Genomic DNA, 22,688 nt, shown 5'->3' with positions numbered 1-22,688 from the left:
ATTTTCGATTAATCGTCGACTTTGTGTTACAAAGGTCCGAAGCTTTCAGGTGACAGGGAACAACAATGGTTTGTTTCATCAAACGAAACGTTGCAGTGGAACTTGAACTAGTAAACGTAAATACCATCCCGTAATTACGACGCGTGTCATCGTCTGTTCGCGTGAATAGCAGAGTCCGCCCAGGGTGATTTGAGGAAGCAGTGCATCGCGTGCAAACAGCAGCGACGTGTCTCTTTAATGGGAAAACTCTAGACAATGTTGTTGCGGTTAGTCGGGCCCAGAACGAAAGAGAGGGAGAGCTTTAGAGATAGTTCAGAATCAGATGGACGAGAAAAAGAAGCTGCAGGGAGCGAGAATTGATCGAGGTCAGGTTAATGCCGGTCGAAAGAAACCGTAATTGCTTAATTCTCGGAGCGATTCCAGACGATTCGAAGCGAACCAAGAAACCGTACAGCCCTGATCCAGCTGTTTGCTGTATTCGATTTATCTGCCATTGGTTAAACGAAAGGAGATCCTCGGTCAGATCTAGGGATTTTAATAAATAAAAGGGAAACGCCCGTTTCAGCCGGAGAGACAGCCAAGAAAAATTCAATTTGTCAGCTGACTGGATCTAGGAATCGGTCTGATATCAGTGTGATCAGAGAAATAGCTGGAAATTCGGTGGTTCGTAGAATTTAGATTTCAGCGTGGAGCTCACGATCAAAGGCGTGACGTGGAAAACGATTTCGATGGCGATTCACGGTGACAACCGGCCCAAGGAGATCCGGAATTTCAATGATAACGCGATTTCCGTGGACACACGGTCGCATGCTACCAATTCGATCATAATGCACATCCTGCTTTACGACATCAAACGTTCCCAACGCGATATGAAACGATGGCAAAACCTCTGCTGACCGAAGAGGTAACATCCCTTCCGGTGGACAACTCAGAACAAATTCAATTTATCGGCCGGCTAAATCTCGAAATCGAATCTTTCGGAAGGAGGAAAGAGGATTAAAGCCGAGTGGAGGATGGAACTTTCGATCGTGTAAAATGAACGTCCACCCTTTATTCTTTAAAGGACACTAACTTACACGGAAAAGCAGAGAAGGCAACGAGACAGAATTTAGAGCGGAAGGAGCAGCGATAAAATTCCGGATTTCCATTTTAAAATAGTGACAGGGATGAAAGGGGGGAGAAACAACGCAACGATAAAGCGGCATTCGCACTAAAACGAAAAGTGGACCGCTTTTTTTTCGAGTAGATCCCTTCGTTTTTCGGGCTGCGTTCGCCAACGACCGAGAGATCTGCGAACGAAAGATTCAATCTGTCGGCGGGCTCGGTCACGAGGGGATCGACTTCTCCCCGCGGAGTGCGAGAATAACAAAAGGGGGATGACGAAGGAAAGCCAGAAAGGAGGAACGAGATAGAAGAATGAACGCGCGAGTTACGGCCCACGATATTTCCACGCGTGAAATTGAAACCCGTGACGATCTCACCTCGAAGCGACGATCAGCCACTGCCGCTTTCTCCGCGTGCACCTTTTATTCCCTTGACGTAGATGGACATTGAAACGCGTTGGTGAAAGCGAATAACCTCTTCCACAGGAGCATGCAGAAATGACGAGAACCAGGGCTCAGAGAAACTTCATTTCCGTGGGAGTATTTCTGATCCACGAATCTCTAAACTTCTCGATTGAGATGAGACACAGGATGAAGAACAGGAAACGAGCGACGGAATCGTAAAGATACGACACTCGTCTCCGAGACTTGCCAATTTGTTTCCATTATCGAGCTATGTTTGAATGAACACCAATTTCTCGTCTTCTCTTTTATTTTTATTTTTCTTTTTTTTCAAGGAACAACTCAAGAGTTTCTCCGTGCAGTTAAGTTTTCGAGTTGTTTGTCCATTTGGAGTAGTATGCAAATCGGGGAACGAGAGAAACGTTCAGCTACGTTTTCCCTTTTTTTCCTTCTCTTTCTTTTCTTTGTTGAAGTTGAAACTGTAAAGGAGTTTCGAGTTCCCAAATGCCAACAAAGGTGCGAATGTTTGCGTGTCACTGAACCTTCGATCGACAGAAACTCGATCTTCCTTGGACCTTCAGGAGAAGCAGGGGGAAAGGGAAAGCGTATAATCCAATGAGCAAATATCGAAGATAGAACGAACGTGTTTGCTATCGGTCATCCTAAGCCGCAAATAACGAGAGGGTTCGTCTAACACGAGGAAAACTCCCTGTGATTCTTCCCTTCCTCGTTGTCTCGTCGATCCTCCTCTCCTCGCACCTTCTATCGAACTTCTCAACGAGAATCCATAAATGGCCCTCCAAAAATGAAAGAATAGATAGATCACAGGAATATCGTACGAGGCTGCTGGTAACATGATATTCAAACACTCGACTCGCGATTTATTTAAAATCACAGTAGCGATCCAAGCGACTGGTGCAGGACCGAGCAACAAGTTATACACCATAACAAGCGTATCAGCAGAGAGGTGTGCCGTTTCCTCGCGTCGATCGTTAAGGCATTCATTCGAATTGGAAAGAAACTTTAAAGTTTCAAAACAAAAACGCTCCTTCTAATGCGCTAGATCTGTTCGATCCTTTGGAAACTTTCACGTCATATAACAAATAAATTTAAACAAATTAAGATAGATTAAATCGTTATGTCAGGGATGCGAAAGGAGGGAAATTCGTCATAGGAAAATCGAAGCGACGTACCGTCGTGACGCGTTCACTCGGACGAGTCACGGATTTAGTGTTGGATCCAACCTTTCGAAAAACGAATGAATTCTAACAAATTACGATAAATTAAAAAAGAAAAAAGAGCATGCGTTAAGGATGCTAAGGGAGAGAGAGAATTGTTCAAAGAAAAGTCAAAGGGTGCTCATCGCGCCTTGTCTCGCCACGGATCCACGGCTGGATCGTGCGCGTCCGATCGAAAATCACGTGAATTGTAACGAATCGGAATAAATGAAGAAACGTGCATTAGGAATGTTAAAGGAGAGACATTTGTCACAGGAAAACCGAAAGGATGTACCGTCGTGATGCGTTGACTTGCCACAGATCCAGCGCTGGATCGTATTGCACCCGGTCGAAAATTGTGTTCAGATCCGGTTAAACCCGAGTCGAACGTCGGCCGTCGATGCGCTGTCGCGTAAACACGGATATCGATATCCGGTGAAAACGGTTCCCGATGGAAACGGCGCGATGTTCGAGCGACCCGGTGGTCCGGAGTACCGTGCCAGTACTGGTACTGTGGAGTTTGTTATCGAGTAGCGGCGAGAGGAAAAGCGGGCAGGGTGGTGGCAGCTCTGCTTGGCTGACAAGTAGACAGAGATGGTATTACGCAGGCGCTAACTCGGCTCGCCTCGCGGCAACCTTCCATCCTCCCTCTACAACCCCCGACAACTCGAGTGTTCGGCCACCCTACACGGCCAACGATGCCACCTACACCGTCACCCATCCTTGGAACGCCTTATCTACTCCGAGATGTCCAGCGAACCACCGTGCAAGCGATTCGGGATTAATGACGGAGATAAATACTCTGAATATTCATTATTTAGGTATTCTGGTTTTCTGAATGGAGATAAGGTATTTCGTGAATGTGTGCGTGAGAGTAATTGCAGAGCTTTTTGAAGAAAAAAAAAGATGACCTATTCGTATATAGTTGGTACAATTGGAACAATAGAAAAGGATAATGTCTTCTGTATTATTAGACACGTTCAAATATATGTAACACATAAAAATACACATGTAAAAATGCGTATGATTTATATTCAATTTTTATTTGAAACATTTTCTCGTAGGAACAGTTTACGAGTAATTTGGCTTCGCGTTACGAAACTCTCTCTGTCTATTACACACAAACGCTTGGCATCAATTGAAGCTTCATTAAACGTTAAAAAACACGATCAAAAATTTGTCTTGCGAACAGACCCTTAGAAAGATTTTCACTGATTAATATTCTATCCTGCTTCAGGAAGAAATATTTTCAGTAAGACCAGACAATTTTGAAAAGTTTCTTGTAAATGATACAGAGAATTTCTCAGCGGCAAATATCAGACGGAAGAAGTTGCAGGATCTTAAACTTCTTATAGGGTGGAACTATGAAATAAAAAGGAGGAAGACAAGGAAATATCGCGAGGTATCACGAGCGATCTAAATTACCGCGCTTCTTTGTCCAATGAAACGATCAGAATGAAAGAGGCGGAAAGTAGAAGCAAGAAGAAAACGTTCGAGTTTGGATTCTCGAAGAATTACAAGCATCGAATCAACTTCGTCACCAGCAACTGTTTTCTTTGGAAACTCCGCCAGTCCTCCGAGGGATGTACGGTCTCTTGACTTTCCCACACCTTTTCCATCTTCCTCGCCGAAGCGTTCCAAGATTTGATCGACTCGACCTGTCAGAGACGCTGAATTGTCGTCGATAGCGTTGACGTGACTTTTCACCAAGTACGATTAACCCGACCCACTCCCTTAACGAGCAGTGGTTCGACCTATGACACATCGAAAGAGAAGAATTTTCTTGCGGACATTTTTGTGGAATTGGAACGTTTAGAACGATTGTACTATGATTTATGATTATTACTGAACTGTATAATTTTCTGCGCTGCTCTTCTCAGTTAAAGCGAGTTATCTATCATTTCGAAACTGTAACAGTTCTCGTAATAAGTAGAAAGAAATAGATAAAAATAAGTATAAAAAATTCTAACTACAAAAATAGCAGCAAAATCACGTTTACATCGTAAACCAGACTTAACCCTTCCGAGATGGATTTTTCTTTTAACAACGAACGAAATTATTTGTATAATAGTACAGGATATAATACGCACAAGTTTTAAAGTATCTAAGTTAATCCAGACAGAGTTTCATTTATAACGAGATTGTATAGCTGAAGGAATCTTTGCTCGCAGAAAAATTATAACAATCTACTCGTTGATACGTTTGTAGTTCGTGTTTTTACTACTATCTTCTGCCGGAAAATCTTTCGGTGCTCCCTGAAGAAGCATACTGGAATGTTCACGAAATACAAGAAATACAGTACGACGTACTAATAAAAACGCGATTGCACAAATATATATCATCATTCAATCGTCGTGAACGTTCGAAATCTGAAATTCACTGATTGTCCTAAAGATTATCTCGGCACGTGTTGTGCCATTAATCTCGCGAGGGTCGAACCTAACTATTCCAAACGTCTTAAGAACGATAAAAACGTATAACTGCCATCTTTCCGCGGGCTGCTCGAGTTTTTGACGCGAATAAATTTCGCCGATTAGCATCGAACGACGTTAAAACGTTCACGCTCGCACAGCCGGATTTCCAGCGGAGAGAGACCCGGCAGAATAACGTCTCGGTTAACCGAGATTCGATTATCCAAATTTTCCATTATCGGATCTCGATTATGACACGGCCGTCAGCGAAGCTTTTGCTAAGCGGACGCGTTGTAAAATTTTCTGCGTATTAACGAGATAAAACGCGGCGTGCGTAACGCGAGAGATCGGAAGGCCATCGCTTTACAGTCGATTCGTTATGCGGTTTATCGTGGCTCGCCGTACGGACGCGTTGTTTTTCTCCCTCGTTACGAACAAACAACGCACGATCCTGTTTTTTTTTCGCTCAGAAAAAGATGTACATTACGTCTGGATTGTTCATTGACGAGCGCATCGACACCCTCATTCTATTTTCAATGCTCCCCTGCTGGATGTATCGATAGCAGGGAGCTTTGTTACATCGGGGTCGACGAAGCTTCAGGTGCCCTTTAATCACCAAGTAGCGAACCTGATCAACGTGTGAGAATGCACGCGTGTAATCGATCAGGAAAACACCATGCTTCAGGAATTTCTTGAAAAACTACGATTCTCTGGAGACCTTGCACATGAGACCAAAACATATTGAACACATCTCGAGAAAAAGCAGTTTGTAAGGTACACTGTTCCAGAAGTTTCAGAAACCTAACGTGCTTCTTGTATTCAACATTGGATGGCCTTCGAAAGGAAATATCTGCCCCGACGAAATATCCGCAAGCTGTGTGTACCAAAACGATCGATCGTAGAACCATACTCTACAGTTGATCCAATTTCGACCAAAATGTACTATAAATCCTTGTTCGAGATTTTCGTATATATTTTATGAATATATTACGTGTTTTATACTAAAAACATTTTGACATTATATTGATACTATAACGAAACACGACTATTATTATTCACATCGGTGAAGCGATAATAGAATACACAATATTCGTGGAATCATTGTAACGTTTCTTCACGGTGAATCATTTTAGGAAGCAGTTGGAATAACAAAACGGTTCTTAATCGTTCGATTTTTGATGGTGTTTAACTTAGAGCAGCTGCTAGAAATTTCGACGATTGTAATTGCGTCTCATTGAATGATATCAATAGCAGAGGTGCTTTAATAACTTCTAGTGGAATAAAGGACACGCTATTGGATTTCAATCTCGATCTAAAGATAACGTGTTTCATTGGAAGAAGTTATATTTCGAGGAATTACATCCTTCGTTCATCTCTTTCTCTCTCTCTCTCTCTTACTCATTTTGGTGTGTGTTGGGAAACTGGCGTTTAAAGTCCAAGACGAAGAATTCTTTTTGTCTGTGCGACAGGTTGAATAGACGGGTAAGCGATATCAACGAGAAGCGAGGCCAATATTGCACAAATATTGGCTAAATATCGGCTAAATATCGGCCCTCGATTTTCCAGTAATAACAAATGGCCGTACATTTCGATGTCGTAAATGCTCGTTGCCGAGAAACAGTCGAGTATGGGCTATAATAAAAAATCAACAAACTGAAATTCGGCGGAACTGGCGGCTTGCTATTAAATATGTGTTCAATAACCGACTGATTATAAATACGAAAGCTGAGAAAAGGAACAGGCACGTACATCTGGAAACGAATCGATAGTCTGAGTATCACCTTTCCAAGTTATCGACTAAATTGGGCGATAAATGTTGTCAATCGGAACTGTTTCAAGTAGATTGTGACCGAACAGGGCGGGCATCGATGAATTCAAAGTGTTGGGGAGGAGTTTGAAGCTCGATATAGTAGCAGAGGAAGGTTGCTGCGATCTCGAGCGACTTGAAGTAGTATCCCATGAATCGGAGATGATTGGTGTAGGTTAGATCAAGTTCGCTGGAAATAACGGCAGATTTCTGCAAGTTTCAAGCGGATCCGCGAGAATTGCAATAAATATCCATGAGATAGAAGGAGTTGTAACGAATTCGAAGGGAGTAAGTCGAGGATTTACACGAGCTCCACTGACGTGATGCATTTACCCTTTCGAACAATCTCAAGAAATAAACAAATATTTGTCAGGATCTTTGAGTAACGATGGTACCAATTACGGACGGTTTACGGACACATCGCGATTGAGAAGAACCGAAGAGTTACCAAAATTCGTGATAAAGGAAATTGTCAACACAATTGTTTTGGAATAAAAAAATTTCGAAATTGCGAATTATACTTGTCTTGCTAATTGAACCATGCGATTGACGCGTCGTGTTTTTTCCACTGAGCTATTAAACCGATGCAACATATAAATTTCGTCCGCCATTTTTATAGGAAAATATGAAGATCTGCGGATAATCTGGAGGATTAACTCTAGGAATAACGTACTATAAAATTCAATAAATCTTTTAATTCATTAACTGACTAACGTTGTTTGTGCAAAAATTATTTCAGTTCCTTTCGTTCGTTACCTAACTGCAATCGAGACTGAAGGCAGACCGTGAAAAATACTTTTACGTCTTTTCTGTAATTACCAAAATTTCAAAAATAAGTTTCACTCGACGCCAAACTTCGCAAGCTCTATTCGCGCGGTCACGATGCGAATCTAAAAGGTTAACGATACTCCGAAGAGCCGTAGCGAATCGCTGGCGTACCAATTAAAGCACGCTAAACGCGACCATTTAATAAGATTACTCGGACCACTCGTTAATCCCGTGAAAGCTTAGCTACGAGGGACGTGGACAAAGAGGGGTGAAACAGGTAGTCGGTTCAACGGGCTGGAAGCGGGGCGGAGAGGGTGTAAACGGCAAGAGGCACGAATCCATCGACTCTTACCACCTCTTGGACGTTCTCCCCTATCGCGGTTCCATCGACAGCCCGTAGCGTTGGTCACACGATCCCCTTGGTCGACGTGAGAGCATCGTAACCGTCGAGGGAGCCACTTCGACTAGCGGACGCTGGGTTATATTTAATGTACAGAATGGTACGTGTACACTTAACTGTACGGTACACGTAAATTCTGTGGTCGACACCACGCCAGAGAGTTGTTATTATTAAAATTCCGGCGTTAAGGGAATCGTCGATGGGATTTAGCTGGAAGATGCAAAACGTTGGAAATTCTTCAAATGAACTCGTTGCTTTCAATCCTCGTTATAAATTCCCTAACACATTCGTCCCTTTGAATTATCCATCCCGAGCTATCGTCATCTCAGCAGAAGCAAATAGAAAATACATCCTCACGTGATAGATGATAAACGTTGTAACTCTTCGATGAAAGGTAAATATTATTCGATGGAAAATCGGTATAACCATGGAATACTTTCTATAATCCAACTTGATGACTTATCCTCGAAGCTGTCTCACGTTCGCCATAGAAACCGATCGCGATGGAAAGCAAACACATCTGACGCTCGGAAACCTGTGCTTAACGCGAAATCGTTTTTATGAATTGTAGATGGCGAATCGTGCAAACGATCTACGCTGTTTACGGGCGTCCTACGGAGAACCGCGAGCGACGAAATCGATCGCGGAACGCTCGAGTAGCTCGAAGATGGAACAATGAAGACGATGAACAAAATAGGACGGAACCGTAAAGCTGGTTTAATCATCGAAATTGTAGTGTACGTTGGCGTGCCAATAAACGGACTCGATTCACGCTCGATGCATGTTTCTCGATTATATACATATTCATTGGCTTCAGGCGACCTGTTTGTCCCTGTATCCGGGGAAGATTCAGCCAGTAATTTCCGTGATCATAAAATCGGGGACAAGGCGAACAATCGGCTTTCCAGCTGACAAACTCCGACCCTTCCCGCGGTCGCGACCTCGCGCGCGATTCTCTTCCCCTTTCACGGTGTACGCTAACGCTTTATCGAACTGGTATCGTGCACAGTGTACGCTGAATGTACGTCGCTCGATTTTTACCACGCAGCTCGCGGAAGTGTCGAGGGAAATAAAATTTACTGTGGACTAAACGATCGACGACAATAGAGCGACCGGTGTGTTTGAACGACTCGATTTTACACACCGTTCCAGATCGCTCGTAGAGAAGCACCGTCGAAATGTGTAATCTCCTCGTGATTTTTTGTTTTGTTCCTCGTGCTTCCGCGTCCATGGAATACACCCGTGATCTGTTCTCTTTTCCGCGATTTTCTCCCGCTTTTTTCACTCCATTTTGTTTCAAGAGGGAAACAAACAGTCACGAGTGGGAAAATATCTCGTGACGTCGTATTTGTACAAGAAATATTCTCAATGGTGTAATAGACTGTCTCATTAATTTTTTATAGTAAGATTAATACTACCGTAGTTGAATACGCGCCACGTGCCTCGATCGCTATTTTCGTCAGCTCAGACTTTCATATTATTAATGTATCTGTTGTTATTTAATTTCATATATATTATTATTATTTTTTTAGATTAGAACACTGTATGTCCTCCTAGATACCATGCAATTTTTCTTTCAAACATTTTCTCGTACCACGAATAACTTACGAGTTATTTTAGGTCGTCGTGTTGGGAGACTCACCCTGTATATTCTACTGAGATTTTTTTTATTGTAAACGGTAAGTAAATACATAAATAAATAAGAATGAGAAAAAGAGGATGGAAAAATGTTTTGGCAAGCGTTCAGCATCGAATTTCAGTGAACAAATTACACGGCGCCAGATATAAATAATCATAGCACTGGATGTCCATTTGCGTGCAACATGAATGGTGCACCTGATCCAACCTTTCGTATCTCTGTCCCTTTCTCTCTGATTATAGCGCTCTCTGAATAGTGCAACCCGCCGCTACAAGAGGTTTCAACGTTTTATTCATTGTCCGGGGAATAAATCGATGGCATCGTCTGGAATAGCACGACATCGCCTTTTCGTTTCTTCTTATTTTATCCAAACTCCATGTCGCGAACAAGGAAACTCGCGGATTCTATTGTCCATTGACAAATTCGCGATTCTTTCGCTAGCCGCTTTGATTCCAAGTACCGTTCTATGTGAATAACCAACGTGTCTATGGAACGAAAGAAACGAAACGGAGACTTACATATTAGATAATATCGGGTTGTTGGAAAAATTCGTAGCGCTTGCAAAATTAGAAGATTTTTACAAATCCTTTTTCAATAACAGATATTTTAAAATCTTGCAAAAATTATTAGAAAGGGACGGGAATTCGATACGAGTATCGAAACATTTTTTAAGTCTTTTCGAAAGCCTAGAACAGTAGAAAAAGTTAGGCCTGTGTAGTAAAAATGAGTGAGTTTGTTGGCGGAAAGTGTGGAAATATGCTTGCCGAAGAAGGTTTAAGTTTAATAATCCTTTTGGTAAGAGTAAGTCTTGGGCGAGAAATTACGGCGACATCGCATGTCAGGCGCAATAAAGTTGCCATACGTGAAGCTTTTAGGGTGTAATTCATTTTTAAAGCGAGCAGAAGGAACATTTATCGTGTGTGGAAATCGTTTCGATAAAGTGCAAGAACCAGAGGTTGAAAAGTAAAGTACTACGATAAGATCTCGGCCGTTTTTTATTGTTGAAATTTTTCCAACCTGTGATTTCGTTACGAACCGTATCGTTTTCATATCTCGTTCTCTTCAAACAGGATTTCTCTTCCATCGGATTTGTCTTCTATTCCACAACGATTTTCATAAATGTACGAAAGATTTCGCACTTGCAGTCGGTAGCTGGCAAAATGGCATGGCAGCAGGATAACTTTCAACCAAGCATCATGCATCTGCAAGCAGCGAAAATCCCTTCGATGGCGGCCAAGTTTCTTCCACGACGAAAGTTGCTGATGCTTTTTAAGTTGCGACGCGCACGCTGCGTATGTTGCCGGAACCGTTCTTCGATATACGGCCAAAATACCATGGCGAGAGAGGAAATGGCAATGCTACGCGTGCACGGCTACGTATTCTGACGTTCGGTAATAGAAGCTTAAATTGAAAAACATTTCGTACAGCAGTGTTCAATTTATTTAGAATCGAAAGGAATATTACGTTCAACGAGATGGTGAATCTTTATTAATTTCGAATTGAAACATTGACCGTCGTCATGGTCATTCATGGTGACCCAGGTTTTATTAAATTTTTTAGACCGATTAAAGTAAGATAAGTATGGATGGAAAAAGTTTCAACGATAACTCAGATAATATTGTCAAAGTGCACGTATGTGCACTTTAGAATTTAACAAAAATTATACGTTACGATGTAGTGTACATATCTCGGACTATTGCGATTCTTGAGACAAAATATGTGAAATTCGGGAGGCGATTGGACCAGATCCAGCTTGGATTTTCGAAACCTCGAAACCACAATCATTGACAGTCATATAAAAATATTCTTTCTGGGTTATACTTGCTTCTTATGTTATACATGCTTACTTTCTTGTTATATTTCCTTCGTATCGTATTATTGCGAAATATTGTACAAGTTGACACAAAGGTAACGCGAAATATAGAGTTATATAGCCACTGTTACCACCGTGGAATTCTTGCACAGTTCCAAGTAACTTTCCCAAGCGCCGAAACTTAAGATGCTATTACTTTCACGCCACTTTATATTTTTCTTTCGCAGAGACAAAATGAAAAATTGTTAACCCTGTAATGGCCAAGCCCTTAAATCGTTGCCTGAAAATCGCGTGACTTTCGTATTTTGTTATTTTCAGGAGAACAGACATCGAAATACGAAAATGTAAATGAAGCGTGTACGAAACCTGAGAAAAGAAATTCGTCGAAACGATCGTATGTGCAAATACTTTTGCTAACCATTTTACTTCGATAAACGTAAAACAAAAATATTTAAATACCAATGAGGAACGTGGTTTGGTGGATTTTTAAAACAAACGTCGTAGCAATGGAATAACGTGAAGCGCAGGGTCAAGCCACGATTTAAAAACGCTGGGATGCACGGAGGAATATTAATAGGAGTTACATTAGGTCGGGGCCAAGTTTAAAATCCGCCACAAAAACTATGTTAAAATCGAGCACACAGCTCGGCGAGGAAAACTATGGTTCGGAGCAATTACCACGGAGCCTTAGCGGCCTGTGGTAATGAGTTGGCGAATTGCTCGGAAGCGAACGCAATCGACGTTTCTTTCGCCGGTTGAATAAGCGCCGCTTAATTATCCTGACAAATCGCTGCGACGTGACCATCGCCGAAGAGTGGAACTACCAACGTCCACCGTAGTACGAAAACATTTAGTCCAAACTACCCTCCATTACGTAACTTCGGCTTCTGCTTGCATCACGAGTAACGTGTACGTGTTCGAACGAAAAAAAAGCATAAGTTTCTGAAGAAAGAATTGGAGAAAATTAAGTAACAAAACGTGACCGCGTAAAAGATTTCCAAAATTTCACGCGCGATGTACGAGAAATCTTAAATACGAAAGTAATGTATTAAAGTACAAAGCAAATACCAAACGTTTATAATTGACGACATAATTCTTTACAGGTATGTTAGAAGCGAAGATTGTAACTAGGAAATTATCTAAGAAATGTCATGACTTTTAACTAAGGCAGGAGCAGATGTTTAATGCATCTCAACTTTATTTGGAGCTTGAAAGCTCCAGTCAGTTAAAGTAACAAGTTCGCATTAATGAAGTGTTCCAAGTAACTGGAAGCCAAGTGACCTGATCGATGAGAGTAGAAATTTGAAAGAACATTTCAAGTCAAGTAAATCGCAGATTAAGAAACAAAATCAAGGAATTAAAGAAGAAACGCGTGACTGTTTATAAACTGGGTGACCTACTAAATCAGTATTTATGAAGATCCACATCATCGGCGAAGCCAGCATTCGTCATAAATCACGGACAAAGAGAAAAGAAATGTTAACAGAGGGGAAATCTGTTTCGTAATTCGCTTTAATCCTTGCAGCGTTATTATTCCATGAATTATACGCGTTCGTTAACGCCTCTCTGTCGACGTGCTTGCAGTTGTCTCTCTTAAACTGTGGATGCGTTAACAAGCGGCGAGGGCTGATAAAGTAGCATCGTTCTCTCCGCGACATTACGGAACGATTACTCAGCGCGAATGCAGGAACGGGACAAGGAGAGATCACGTCCCATCGTTGGAATTTCCCGGCAGACACTCGGGAAAGTATTCCAGTATTAATTTCCAAAGGATGCGGTTCAATTTTTGCCAGGGCGGTCTTCGTGGCGCGCGAGACATTCGTCGAAATCATTTCGATAAAATGAGGATAAGAGATGGAAAAATAAATAAAAAAGAAAAGAAGAAAGAAATAAATGGCCTTAAGAATGGGAGTGAAAATTGTACAATTGCAGATCCGCAGAAAGGAATTATGATAAGGTATGGTTGTTTGAGTCACTTGAGTCTCAGCATCTTAAAACTCAATCTTCAACGCTTGCAAAGAATAACCGTACTTGTTGCATATTCTGAGACACTATTAGCCTGTGATATAATAATGGAAGAATGAGAAAATATCGTGTACTTTATATGCAGCAAGAGAAGATATAAAAAATGAGGGAATAACTCGAATAATTCTATGATAGAATAACTTGAGTCAGAGAAAATGAGCGAGAAAATAACTCGCAGAAATAAAGTAATATATATGCAATACTCGTGCTACTGGATAGTCACAATTATTGAGAAAATTAACATTCGACGTCTTTTCTTTTGGTGAATAGAAATTATAGCCTCGTAAAAAGCTATGATTAATGCGAGCTGTCAATAAGAGGTCAGTACACGATATATTTTACTGTTTATTACATCACTGATAAGCGATCAGTTAGCTTATTTTCAGATATACACGTCGTATAAAAATTGTTCGTAGCCGAATTCGGTGAATCACAGGACAAATTACTTAGCTTGGCTTAAAATATCCTTCTAACTCGAATAACCGTTCAAAGTTTTCCCTTTCTCCTTTTTAGCGCGACACGGAAAGGCCATTGAAAAATTGGAAGAATTTATGCAAATTCCGGAGATGTCGCAGCGGCGAGGATGCAAATGGCCGATTCGTCGAGCGATAGCCTTTCGCGCGGAGACTAAAGCTAATCTTTTTTTAAACGAAATTCCCTTGTTCCCATAGAAAAAATTCGATATCCCGGTGATTACTAAAGTGGCCATAATCGATTCTTCGCCAATGCAAAACCAACGATAACTATCTATAACCCGGTACATTGTCAGGCTTCCGCGTGGAAAACAAAAGGGACAAATTTGAAAATTGTCAATCCTGTCAAACAGCTTATACACAATCCAGGTAACGTGACCATCCTGATTACCCAGGACCAAACAATAACTGAAATTAGATTTTTCGGCACTGAATTAAAATTTATGAAAGGAAGTCTGATTAAACTTTGTTCCACGTCCGTTCCCAGAAGTCATTCAATTTTATCGAGAAAATTAAATGTGGCCAGCCACAGAAATTCGTGCAATTCCTATTAATGGCTCCCGTTATAAAGCGCAGATCATCGACGCTAAACATCGAATGATGCCTATTTTGAAATCTTTCGACCCTCTATTACGTTATAATTTACGTTTCAACCTCGCGTTTCTAAGATCGATCTCTTATAAAAAATGGAAAGTGTGACTTATCGTATCCTTTTCCGATATCCTCCTTCTCTTCCATTGTTTTCCCCTCTATCTTTTCTTCCTCTGGTCCCTTTCTTAACTTCTTGGAGTTAACAAAGCGTTCTACTTTATTAACACGATTCTCCACCGATATGAATGTATAAAATATTTCAATAAAAAGATAAGGGGCAATGTACAGAGCGCGGGTGAGCGCGGGAAGTTGAGGCACATTTCAATTCGAGTAGCATAATGGTCGATATCCGCTCCCGTTTGCTCACCGAACGAAACTTTTTCCCATTTTCGTCGTATGAACGCGATGGGTGGCCGCGTCGCGCACGAGAACTTTTTACTTTCGAAAAGTGCACATTCTCGCGACCCATGGATTTTCACGTCGCTCACAAACCGCTCATAACCATTCTTCTTCCTTTCTTTTTTTTCTCCCCTTTTTTTGTATAGGTGAATATCTAACAAGACATCGATTTTTGAAGGATCTTAGGAAACCTGAGTGAAAATCTGATATCTATCCGTGTAAATTCGAGAATCATCCGAGAGCAGTTTGGCAAATCTGCTTTCAGAATAAAACGCCGATAACAACGATCGGTTGCAACATTTTTAATATCATCGGACGATACCGGATAAAGGGAGGAATCGAAGTAACCGAGGCAAAATATCGTTAGAATCGCAATATTCCACGGAACTGGCAGAGTTAACCGGAGCACCCTCGAAAACTTTCTTAGGAAAATATCACGGTAGAGATGAGAACGTTCATAAACGTTCGAACATTTTCGTCGGCTTATAGTAACACTGGGTATTTGAATTCTGTCAAAATATACAAATTACTGGCTAATTAGAACTAGAAACAGCGTTTCCTATCTTCTTATAATAAACTCTAATACTACTATTTATAATGCGCTAGTAGTAGTAGAATTAATAGACTATAAATTTAAATTGTCGATTAAAAACAATGAATTACACGATCGTATTAATACTTAAAAGATGGTAGGATTCGCTTCGGTTCATAGATATTTCAGTTTTGAAATTTGTTTCAGTATACTCTTTACTTTCACTCATAGTTTAGGAATTGAGCATCGTGGAAACAAAGATCCCTCTGTATAAAGATATAATGCTACAATGTTTGAAAAGGAAGCTGCTCTGTAAGCAACGTTTCTAGCTCAAAGAACATTGCTAACGATCGAACGATAAAATTGAAAAGCACTACGAATCGTTTGATAAGTTCTCACAGCATCCTGTACGCGTTTACCCTCCGTTTCCTCTTGTGTTCCGACCGCTCTCACGGATGATAAATAAAGTTCACCGTCTTGAAAGGGATCGCAATCAGCTCGTTTTGCTGGAGATAACGAAATTATCGTGTTTTTTTCCGCATGGTGTGTAAGCCCGCAGGGGCCAAAGGAATCGTCGTATATCTACATAGTCAGCACGTGCTACGAAATGTTAATAAATAGCACTTACGTATTTCAACCGCGATAATCGACTAACGAGCATATCGTATTAAGCGTGTGAATCTTCTGCCCAATGATATCGCGCAGGTTTCACGTTTTTTAACAAGCTGCTGAGCTCGGCAATTTCAAAGCGCAGCTTTTCGAGCTTCGCCGACAGAGAAATATTTAATCGTATTTTACCATCAAATCCTCTCTAACGTTTGTTTCGCAGATTTAACCATTCGGTGAGATTTCAACGAAATCTACGAATTTGTATTATCTATGGATATTGCTTATCAATCGTTCGAAGAATCTGGTGCAGCGATATCGATTTTTAAGAAATTCTACGTTTCTTGGACGCGACGCTATCACGTATAAAATCCTGTGATTAAAAACGTTTGAAAAGATTTTCAATTTCACTCGTCTTCTGACAGAGACTCCTTCTCTAAAACGAAACCGCTCGAGATATTACGCTGCCGGTTCTGAATTTTCCAATTTCTGTCCACAACTTGTTTACGCTCATCGCAATATCGATTCTCCGAGGTTCGTTATACCCTTATTAAACTGGAGCATGCGGTACACCATTGCGATACGCGAGCAACATTTTCATTTCAGACAGCAATCAGTTGCCATGCACTGCATTAGATCAAAACGATTCGACTTTTGCCAGAAAAGAAAAAAAACAACGTTGGAGGTTTCGATTGAAAATTAGACGAATATCTGGAATCTTCGAAGAGCAGAATTTACATCAAATAATTTGGTAATGTCCCTTACTTAATACGCGATCTATTAAAAAATCTAAGTAGGCAAAAATTGTATCCACCACCGAACACAAAAATAACGTTCCATCTTTGCGAACCAAATATCGAAATTTGTTATCACGCGTATCATATCCTTAAGAAACATAACTTTCAAACTTACACTTGCACATTCGCCGTTTAAAACTTTCAGGACTACGCAGAGACCCTGGAGCGTCTATAGCGTTCAGAGAACTAGCACACCGATAATTTAATCAATAAATTAATTAGTAGCTTGGTGTAAAAACTCGTCTAAGTGATATTATAATTTTCTATAAGAATGTTTCCCTTTCGAACTGAACGAAAAAAGAGTTCTACATTCGCTGGTCCCGTCTGACTTATATTCGAGCGCTTTCATAAATTCATCTCTCGTTGGATGTAACAAGAAATCGAATTTCGTACGAAAAAAAAAAGTCACTATGAGACCGTTCGACCGATCATCGTAGCAAGCAAATCGAAAGCGAGAGAAAAGAACAGGAACTCGAATATTGACGTTTAGAGTGTGTTCTCTGTGAAGAGGTTGGTAGCGCGAGCTGATTGAAAGTCACTCGTCGTACTAATGCGGCTAACATATGGCCGTCTGTTTCTACTGTTCCCGAGAGCCGGCTCCATACAGCTCGCGGCCAGTGATCGATAAGCCTAGATTCAAAACTGCTTTTCCCCCGTATTTCGTGCTGCGATTGGAACAATAAATCACCGCGGGCTCGACAGAATTCGAATCATATTAATAGTGCTCCGCTTTTTAGACCGTGAAAATAGGGCTAGGCCGAAACGAAACGGCCGTGCTGAAAAATCATTTCTCCACCACCGTCATATTCGGATACGATGAATTTGTAAAAATAACAGAGTAATAAAATAATAATCTTCTTCGTTGGTTCGTAGATTCGACGAACGTTCTGCTTTTTTGTGTGATTTTTAAATGAATAATTTACCTCCGATTAATCGCATTATTGTTAGCATTCTTAATTTCGATGTGATATATTCAGATATATTCTATAGAAAAGAAAGAAAGATAGCATATTGTTAAGTATTAAATAAATAAATAAATGTTAGTAAATTCTGAAAATATAAGAAAACAAGTTAACATTAAGTCACCGATAAAATGACAAAGAATTACACGATACCATTTCGAGGCCCTTGTTTCACGATACTCGTGGGCGCGTTTGGCAGTTCAATTTTCTCAACTTGTTTTCATCCTCCAACTTTTCCCCAGATGTGTATACCCTGGAGCATTTCTCGTCGGTACGCATACGCGTGTGTTTCGCAAAACAAGCCAACCAAACCAGCAACCGTTCGAAACCGGAAAGAAATCCCCACTGAGACTCGCGGAAACAATGATCTCAATTAAACTTACGTCCCATTAAATCTTCCGCTGAAACTTTCCAAAATGTTGTACGTTTAATTTCTCTCTGGTAACTCGATGAAACAATGGTTATCGAGGGTGGATGGACACGATTCTTGGGACCAGCGATTCGATCCAGCTATTATAAATCACACTCAACTAGAGAGTTGAGAAAGTACCGATAGCCCTAGGTGAAACGCTGTGAGCTATAACGTCAGCTGTAAATCACGTCTGATACTGATACGGTCAATATAGAATGTAGACTCTATTTCTGTTGTCAACGAAAAGGCAGCGCGATGACTCGCGATCGAGCGATACGCGTGTATTAAAAATTATTTCACGTGCCATCTGCATCGTGTCTTTCACAGCTAATAAATCACTCGTACAGTGGCAGGCAGGATAGAATGACAAAGATCTTGCCGCTTCGAGGCGAATGAGATCGCTTTTTCGGATTTTGTGAGCCGACGTTGCTGTCGTTTCAACGCAGATGAAATTAATGGGGTCGTCAAATAGAACCGTCATACAGAGAGGAACCAAGAAAGTCCTCCAAGGCCTGTCCTACTTCGTAATATCGCGGCCTGGTAAACAGACCCTTTGAACTTTATTAGCTCGTTCTACCCCCCTGCGACCAGTTTTTTAGATCGCTCTTCCTTCTTCGCTTCGTTCATTTACCTTCTTAGAAAATTTGTTTTGAAAATTATGCGCCGAAAAGTAATCTTCCTGCGGGCTTTCCGAGAGACACAGTCCTCTCATCGAGATACCCGTGTCGCGCTATAGCTAGAAAAAGTCAGTGGTCGTTAAAATTAATGAGATGTAAATACGACGAGTGAAGTTAGTGGAGAGAGGAGAGGACAGGGGGAAGAAACATCGCTTGGAAAAGATATCGGAGATTTTAAGAAAGGAGAATTTTTTCTAAATTTCTCGTAACTCAAACTTGAATAACCTTTTTAGTTGGAGGATGATCGTTTTTTACCATTTCCTGGCGACTTAATTCGAGCAGTCGAGAAGAGGAAATCATTATGAAGATACATCTACCCTGGGCATAGTAAGCTGTGGAACGTCGGAATTTTTAAAAGGACATCGTACGAGGGAAACTCGTGCAGATTGCCCAGAATGTTCCAGCTGGAAATTGAACGGAAATCGAATATCCTCTGAATATTAGTTCAATTGTGTGTAACAGAGCTCAGGTGTCCTAATATCTATGGCAGATAGCGTAGATGTCGAAATGATATTTCACTGTCTCAAAGCTGTTGAACGTGGGTAAGTATCATGATACCAAATTCATCTCACATAAGAGCTCGTCTGGACGTATACCTCGAGGCGAGCTTCTCATTGTGTTCGAGTTACTTAAGAATACGATGTGATTGGAATCCGAGAGAGTTGTAAGTAAATCTCCGAGTTTTAACGATCGTCTATGTAGTTTAAATCAATTGTACTTTTATTCAAGTTGTGTAATAATCGTAAAAAATTGTCTAATTCCTGTATCTGCTTTAACTCGTAATTTTCACGATATTTTTTTATTATTCGTTTAATATTAAATCGATAACTTTTCTACACGACTCTCGTGTATCGCGTTACTCTCATTCTTCGTGACTGGTATGTACCTTCTACCTATGGTAGAAAATACCCTAAACTCACACAAGAACATGGTAACCATGGACACGTTGAAACTTGGTATCGTTCAAAATTAATTACACCGCTGGATAATGCGCCTCGTACGATCCTCGCAGTGTACACGCTACCTGTTTCCTTGTGTTCCCGATAATTACACCTGTGTAGTTCTTAATTAGTCTCTCTGAAACGCTCGCAGTGAACGACAACTATAACATCGCGGCGAAGAACGATCGATGTAGAACCCTTGCTACGACATCGGTAGGTGACGCCTCGGACACAAACCATTCTAGAATTTCGAAAGTTCCATGGCAAACATCGGTCTAGCAGTTCGTCCATAGACCAGTTACTTTTCGCCGCATTGTTGATTTATGTGCTTGGGAAATTCCCAACTATACGTTACAGGTGTTGCGCTGTAACTCGAGAAGACGACTCGAACAGATCTTCGTTCGACTTTCTCAACTTTTCCATAGGATTCGGATTCCCTTTGTGCGTCATCCTACGACATGACAAGGTCTTAAGATCGATCGTATCGAAGTTAACATCTTCGAGGTACCTCGAGCCGTAGCAGACGGGCGAAATTTGAAAAATGAAAGGTTAGTATCAGGTCGTGTGAAATGTAGAATGAGAAACAAGAATAACTGTCCGAAGAACATTTAGCGAAATGAACTTATTAAAAAATTAATCGACAAGATCTCTGGAAGACGTAGTAAAGTAAGAAAACTCACGAAATATTAATTGTTTCAAAGTGATCGATATTCTTTTAGCGATCACCGGAAACTTTTGAATGAAACACTTTTTAAAAAGTAACAACAGTATAATATCAAGTATATTTGTGTTTCTTGATAGAAACAAAACCTTGCCACTTGATAGATGACGTCAAACATTGCTCCGTGTTATATATCGACTTGATTTTATCGCTATGGAGACATTGCCTCTGAGCTAACCGGCGAAAGAATCATCTTATGGTATAGGCTAGGAACGAACGAAAGAATTTTTTGTGAAAAGGAGATTATCGAACAAAGTGCTGACAAACACCGAACGAAATTCTTCCTCCATTTTCCAGTTGAACCTTCTACGGGAGATATATTTCTATGGAAAACTGTGGCTAAAATTACGTCTGTTATGCCAGAACAGGCCAAACACGGACATAAGCTTTGACGTTGTATAATAAGCCGTTGGTGGATCCGACATCGGTTACGTTGGATGACTCTGACAGGAAGCATCGTCTTTGATGTCGAATCCAGATATTACACGGAATCTAAATGCAGCCGTGGTAGAGTTTGCTCGTCATGAGACACCAGTCAACCTGCGGACGAAATCTGTCGGGACGAGGAGAGGCAGCTGCCGCGAAAAATGGCATAAACTCGTTTCAAACTTTATGTTTCCAACTGATCGATGAATTTTATTACCAGTCACCGCGCAGAGTTCGTAACCGAAAAATTCCGATCGAAGATTACCTGTCTTGCCAGCGACGACTCGATTTTTCGCTATTTTTCTCCGACGCGTAGTTGTTATCCGACCATCTGATAGTCGCAACGAGGCTCCGTGTGCTCGAAAAATCAATTACGAAAGAAAGTCGACCAAAGAAACCTTAATTCCATGATCTTACTTGAAAATTCATAACCGAGTTCGATTTCATCGAAATTATTCCAAAGATGAATTTCTGTTCTCGTTCGGGATTTTTCTTTCGCTCGTGGTATTTGTACTATTAAATATCAGTATCACGAGCAGCAAGCAACGAAATGAATTATTGTCGAGAGATTGTGCAAACATTTGCTAACGCTCCATGCAGCTGCATTATTTTTTATTGTGCAACTGGTTCGTTACTTTTTCGATAGCTGCAATCCCACAATTTTGTCTGTATCCGATAGAAAATATTTGTCAATTACCCACTAGATTACACTCGCTTACCATTTCGCTCGATTCGATTTACATTTAATGGCGCTACGAACGATGCCTGCACCTGCGTTGCTGCGAAAATTTCTTTCATTATTGCTTGTAATTTTATGACATTTAATCGATTTTCCTATAATTTTTTTATATCCATGGTTTCCCTCCTTTGCAGGGTTTGTCTGTGAGATTGAAGAAAAGGCGTTTGTAAGCGCCAACGATGTGCTCGCGATCGGTATCCGCTGGAATGACCTTTTCGTCATCGTGTTCTATGGCTACGTCGATATCTGGCTCCGCCGTCAAATAAAAGATGTAAGGCACAGGCTCGGAAGAACGTGCATTGTCCCTCACGAAATCGTCAGCCTCCACCATTGCGAATTGGCTCCTTACAGAAGCAATCTTCGACTCGTTCACTGTAGTCCTGCCAGTCTTCGAAGCCGTTTTCTCCATCGTCTATAAAAATTTGCGAGAAGTTCATTGAAAATGAAAATCGAATATCGTCTTTGGACATAGATACGCTTTTTTAATATTTAACTTCTGCAGCAATTGAATTTTATATCGGTGCTCGATTACCAGTGAAAACGACGCAGATAAATCAGACGCGTCCCAAGTAGCAATTGAACGAGAAGTATTATTGAATCGTTTATTACTGCTCTTTTTCTCTCGATAATGGTGAATCAACTGGTGATCTTTCGATCATTTTTAACGCAATTGTATTTTTCTAACGTTAGATGTCTCAAGTTTGAACAAAATAAAAGAAATTTGTAATTAGTACACATGCCTCGTCGTTTCAGTTCTGTGCTAAATATCTCTTTAAAAATTACATGTTACAAATAGAAATTTTGTTTACAAAGAATTAGAGTTTGAT

At 40.8% G+C, this 22,688-nt stretch overlaps 2 protein-coding genes across 7 annotated transcripts in view; both read right to left on the bottom strand.

The window, feature by feature from the left end:
• LOC126872262 (5-hydroxytryptamine receptor-like) overlaps positions 1-3,239 on the bottom strand; it is a 158,351-nt gene extending 155,112 nt beyond the window's left edge. For all 5 annotated transcript variants that reach the window (XM_050631976.1, XM_050631977.1, XM_050631981.1 and 2 more), the window contains exon 1: positions 3,018-3,239. The gene's annotated coding sequence lies outside the window, so the exon portion shown is untranslated. The remainder of the gene's footprint in view (positions 1-3,017) is intronic.
• Positions 3,240-9,564: 6,325 nt separating this feature from the next.
• The window catches only part of LOC126872253 (cilia- and flagella-associated protein 251-like), an 88,835-nt gene continuing 75,711 nt past the window's right edge, over positions 9,565-22,688 (bottom strand). For both annotated transcript variants that reach the window (XM_050631963.1, XM_050631964.1), the window contains one exon: positions 9,565-22,273. In XM_050631963.1, coding sequence (XP_050487920.1) covers positions 21,968-22,273 — 306 coding nt within the window. In that variant the 3' untranslated portion in view covers positions 9,565-21,967. The remainder of the gene's footprint in view (positions 22,274-22,688) is intronic.

This window comes from Bombus huntii, chromosome 13 (assembly GCF_024542735.1).
Source record: "Bombus huntii isolate Logan2020A chromosome 13, iyBomHunt1.1, whole genome shotgun sequence".
NCBI lineage: Eukaryota > Metazoa > Arthropoda > Insecta > Hymenoptera > Apidae > Bombus > Bombus huntii.
This window is presented reverse-complemented; position numbering and strand designations above follow the sequence as displayed.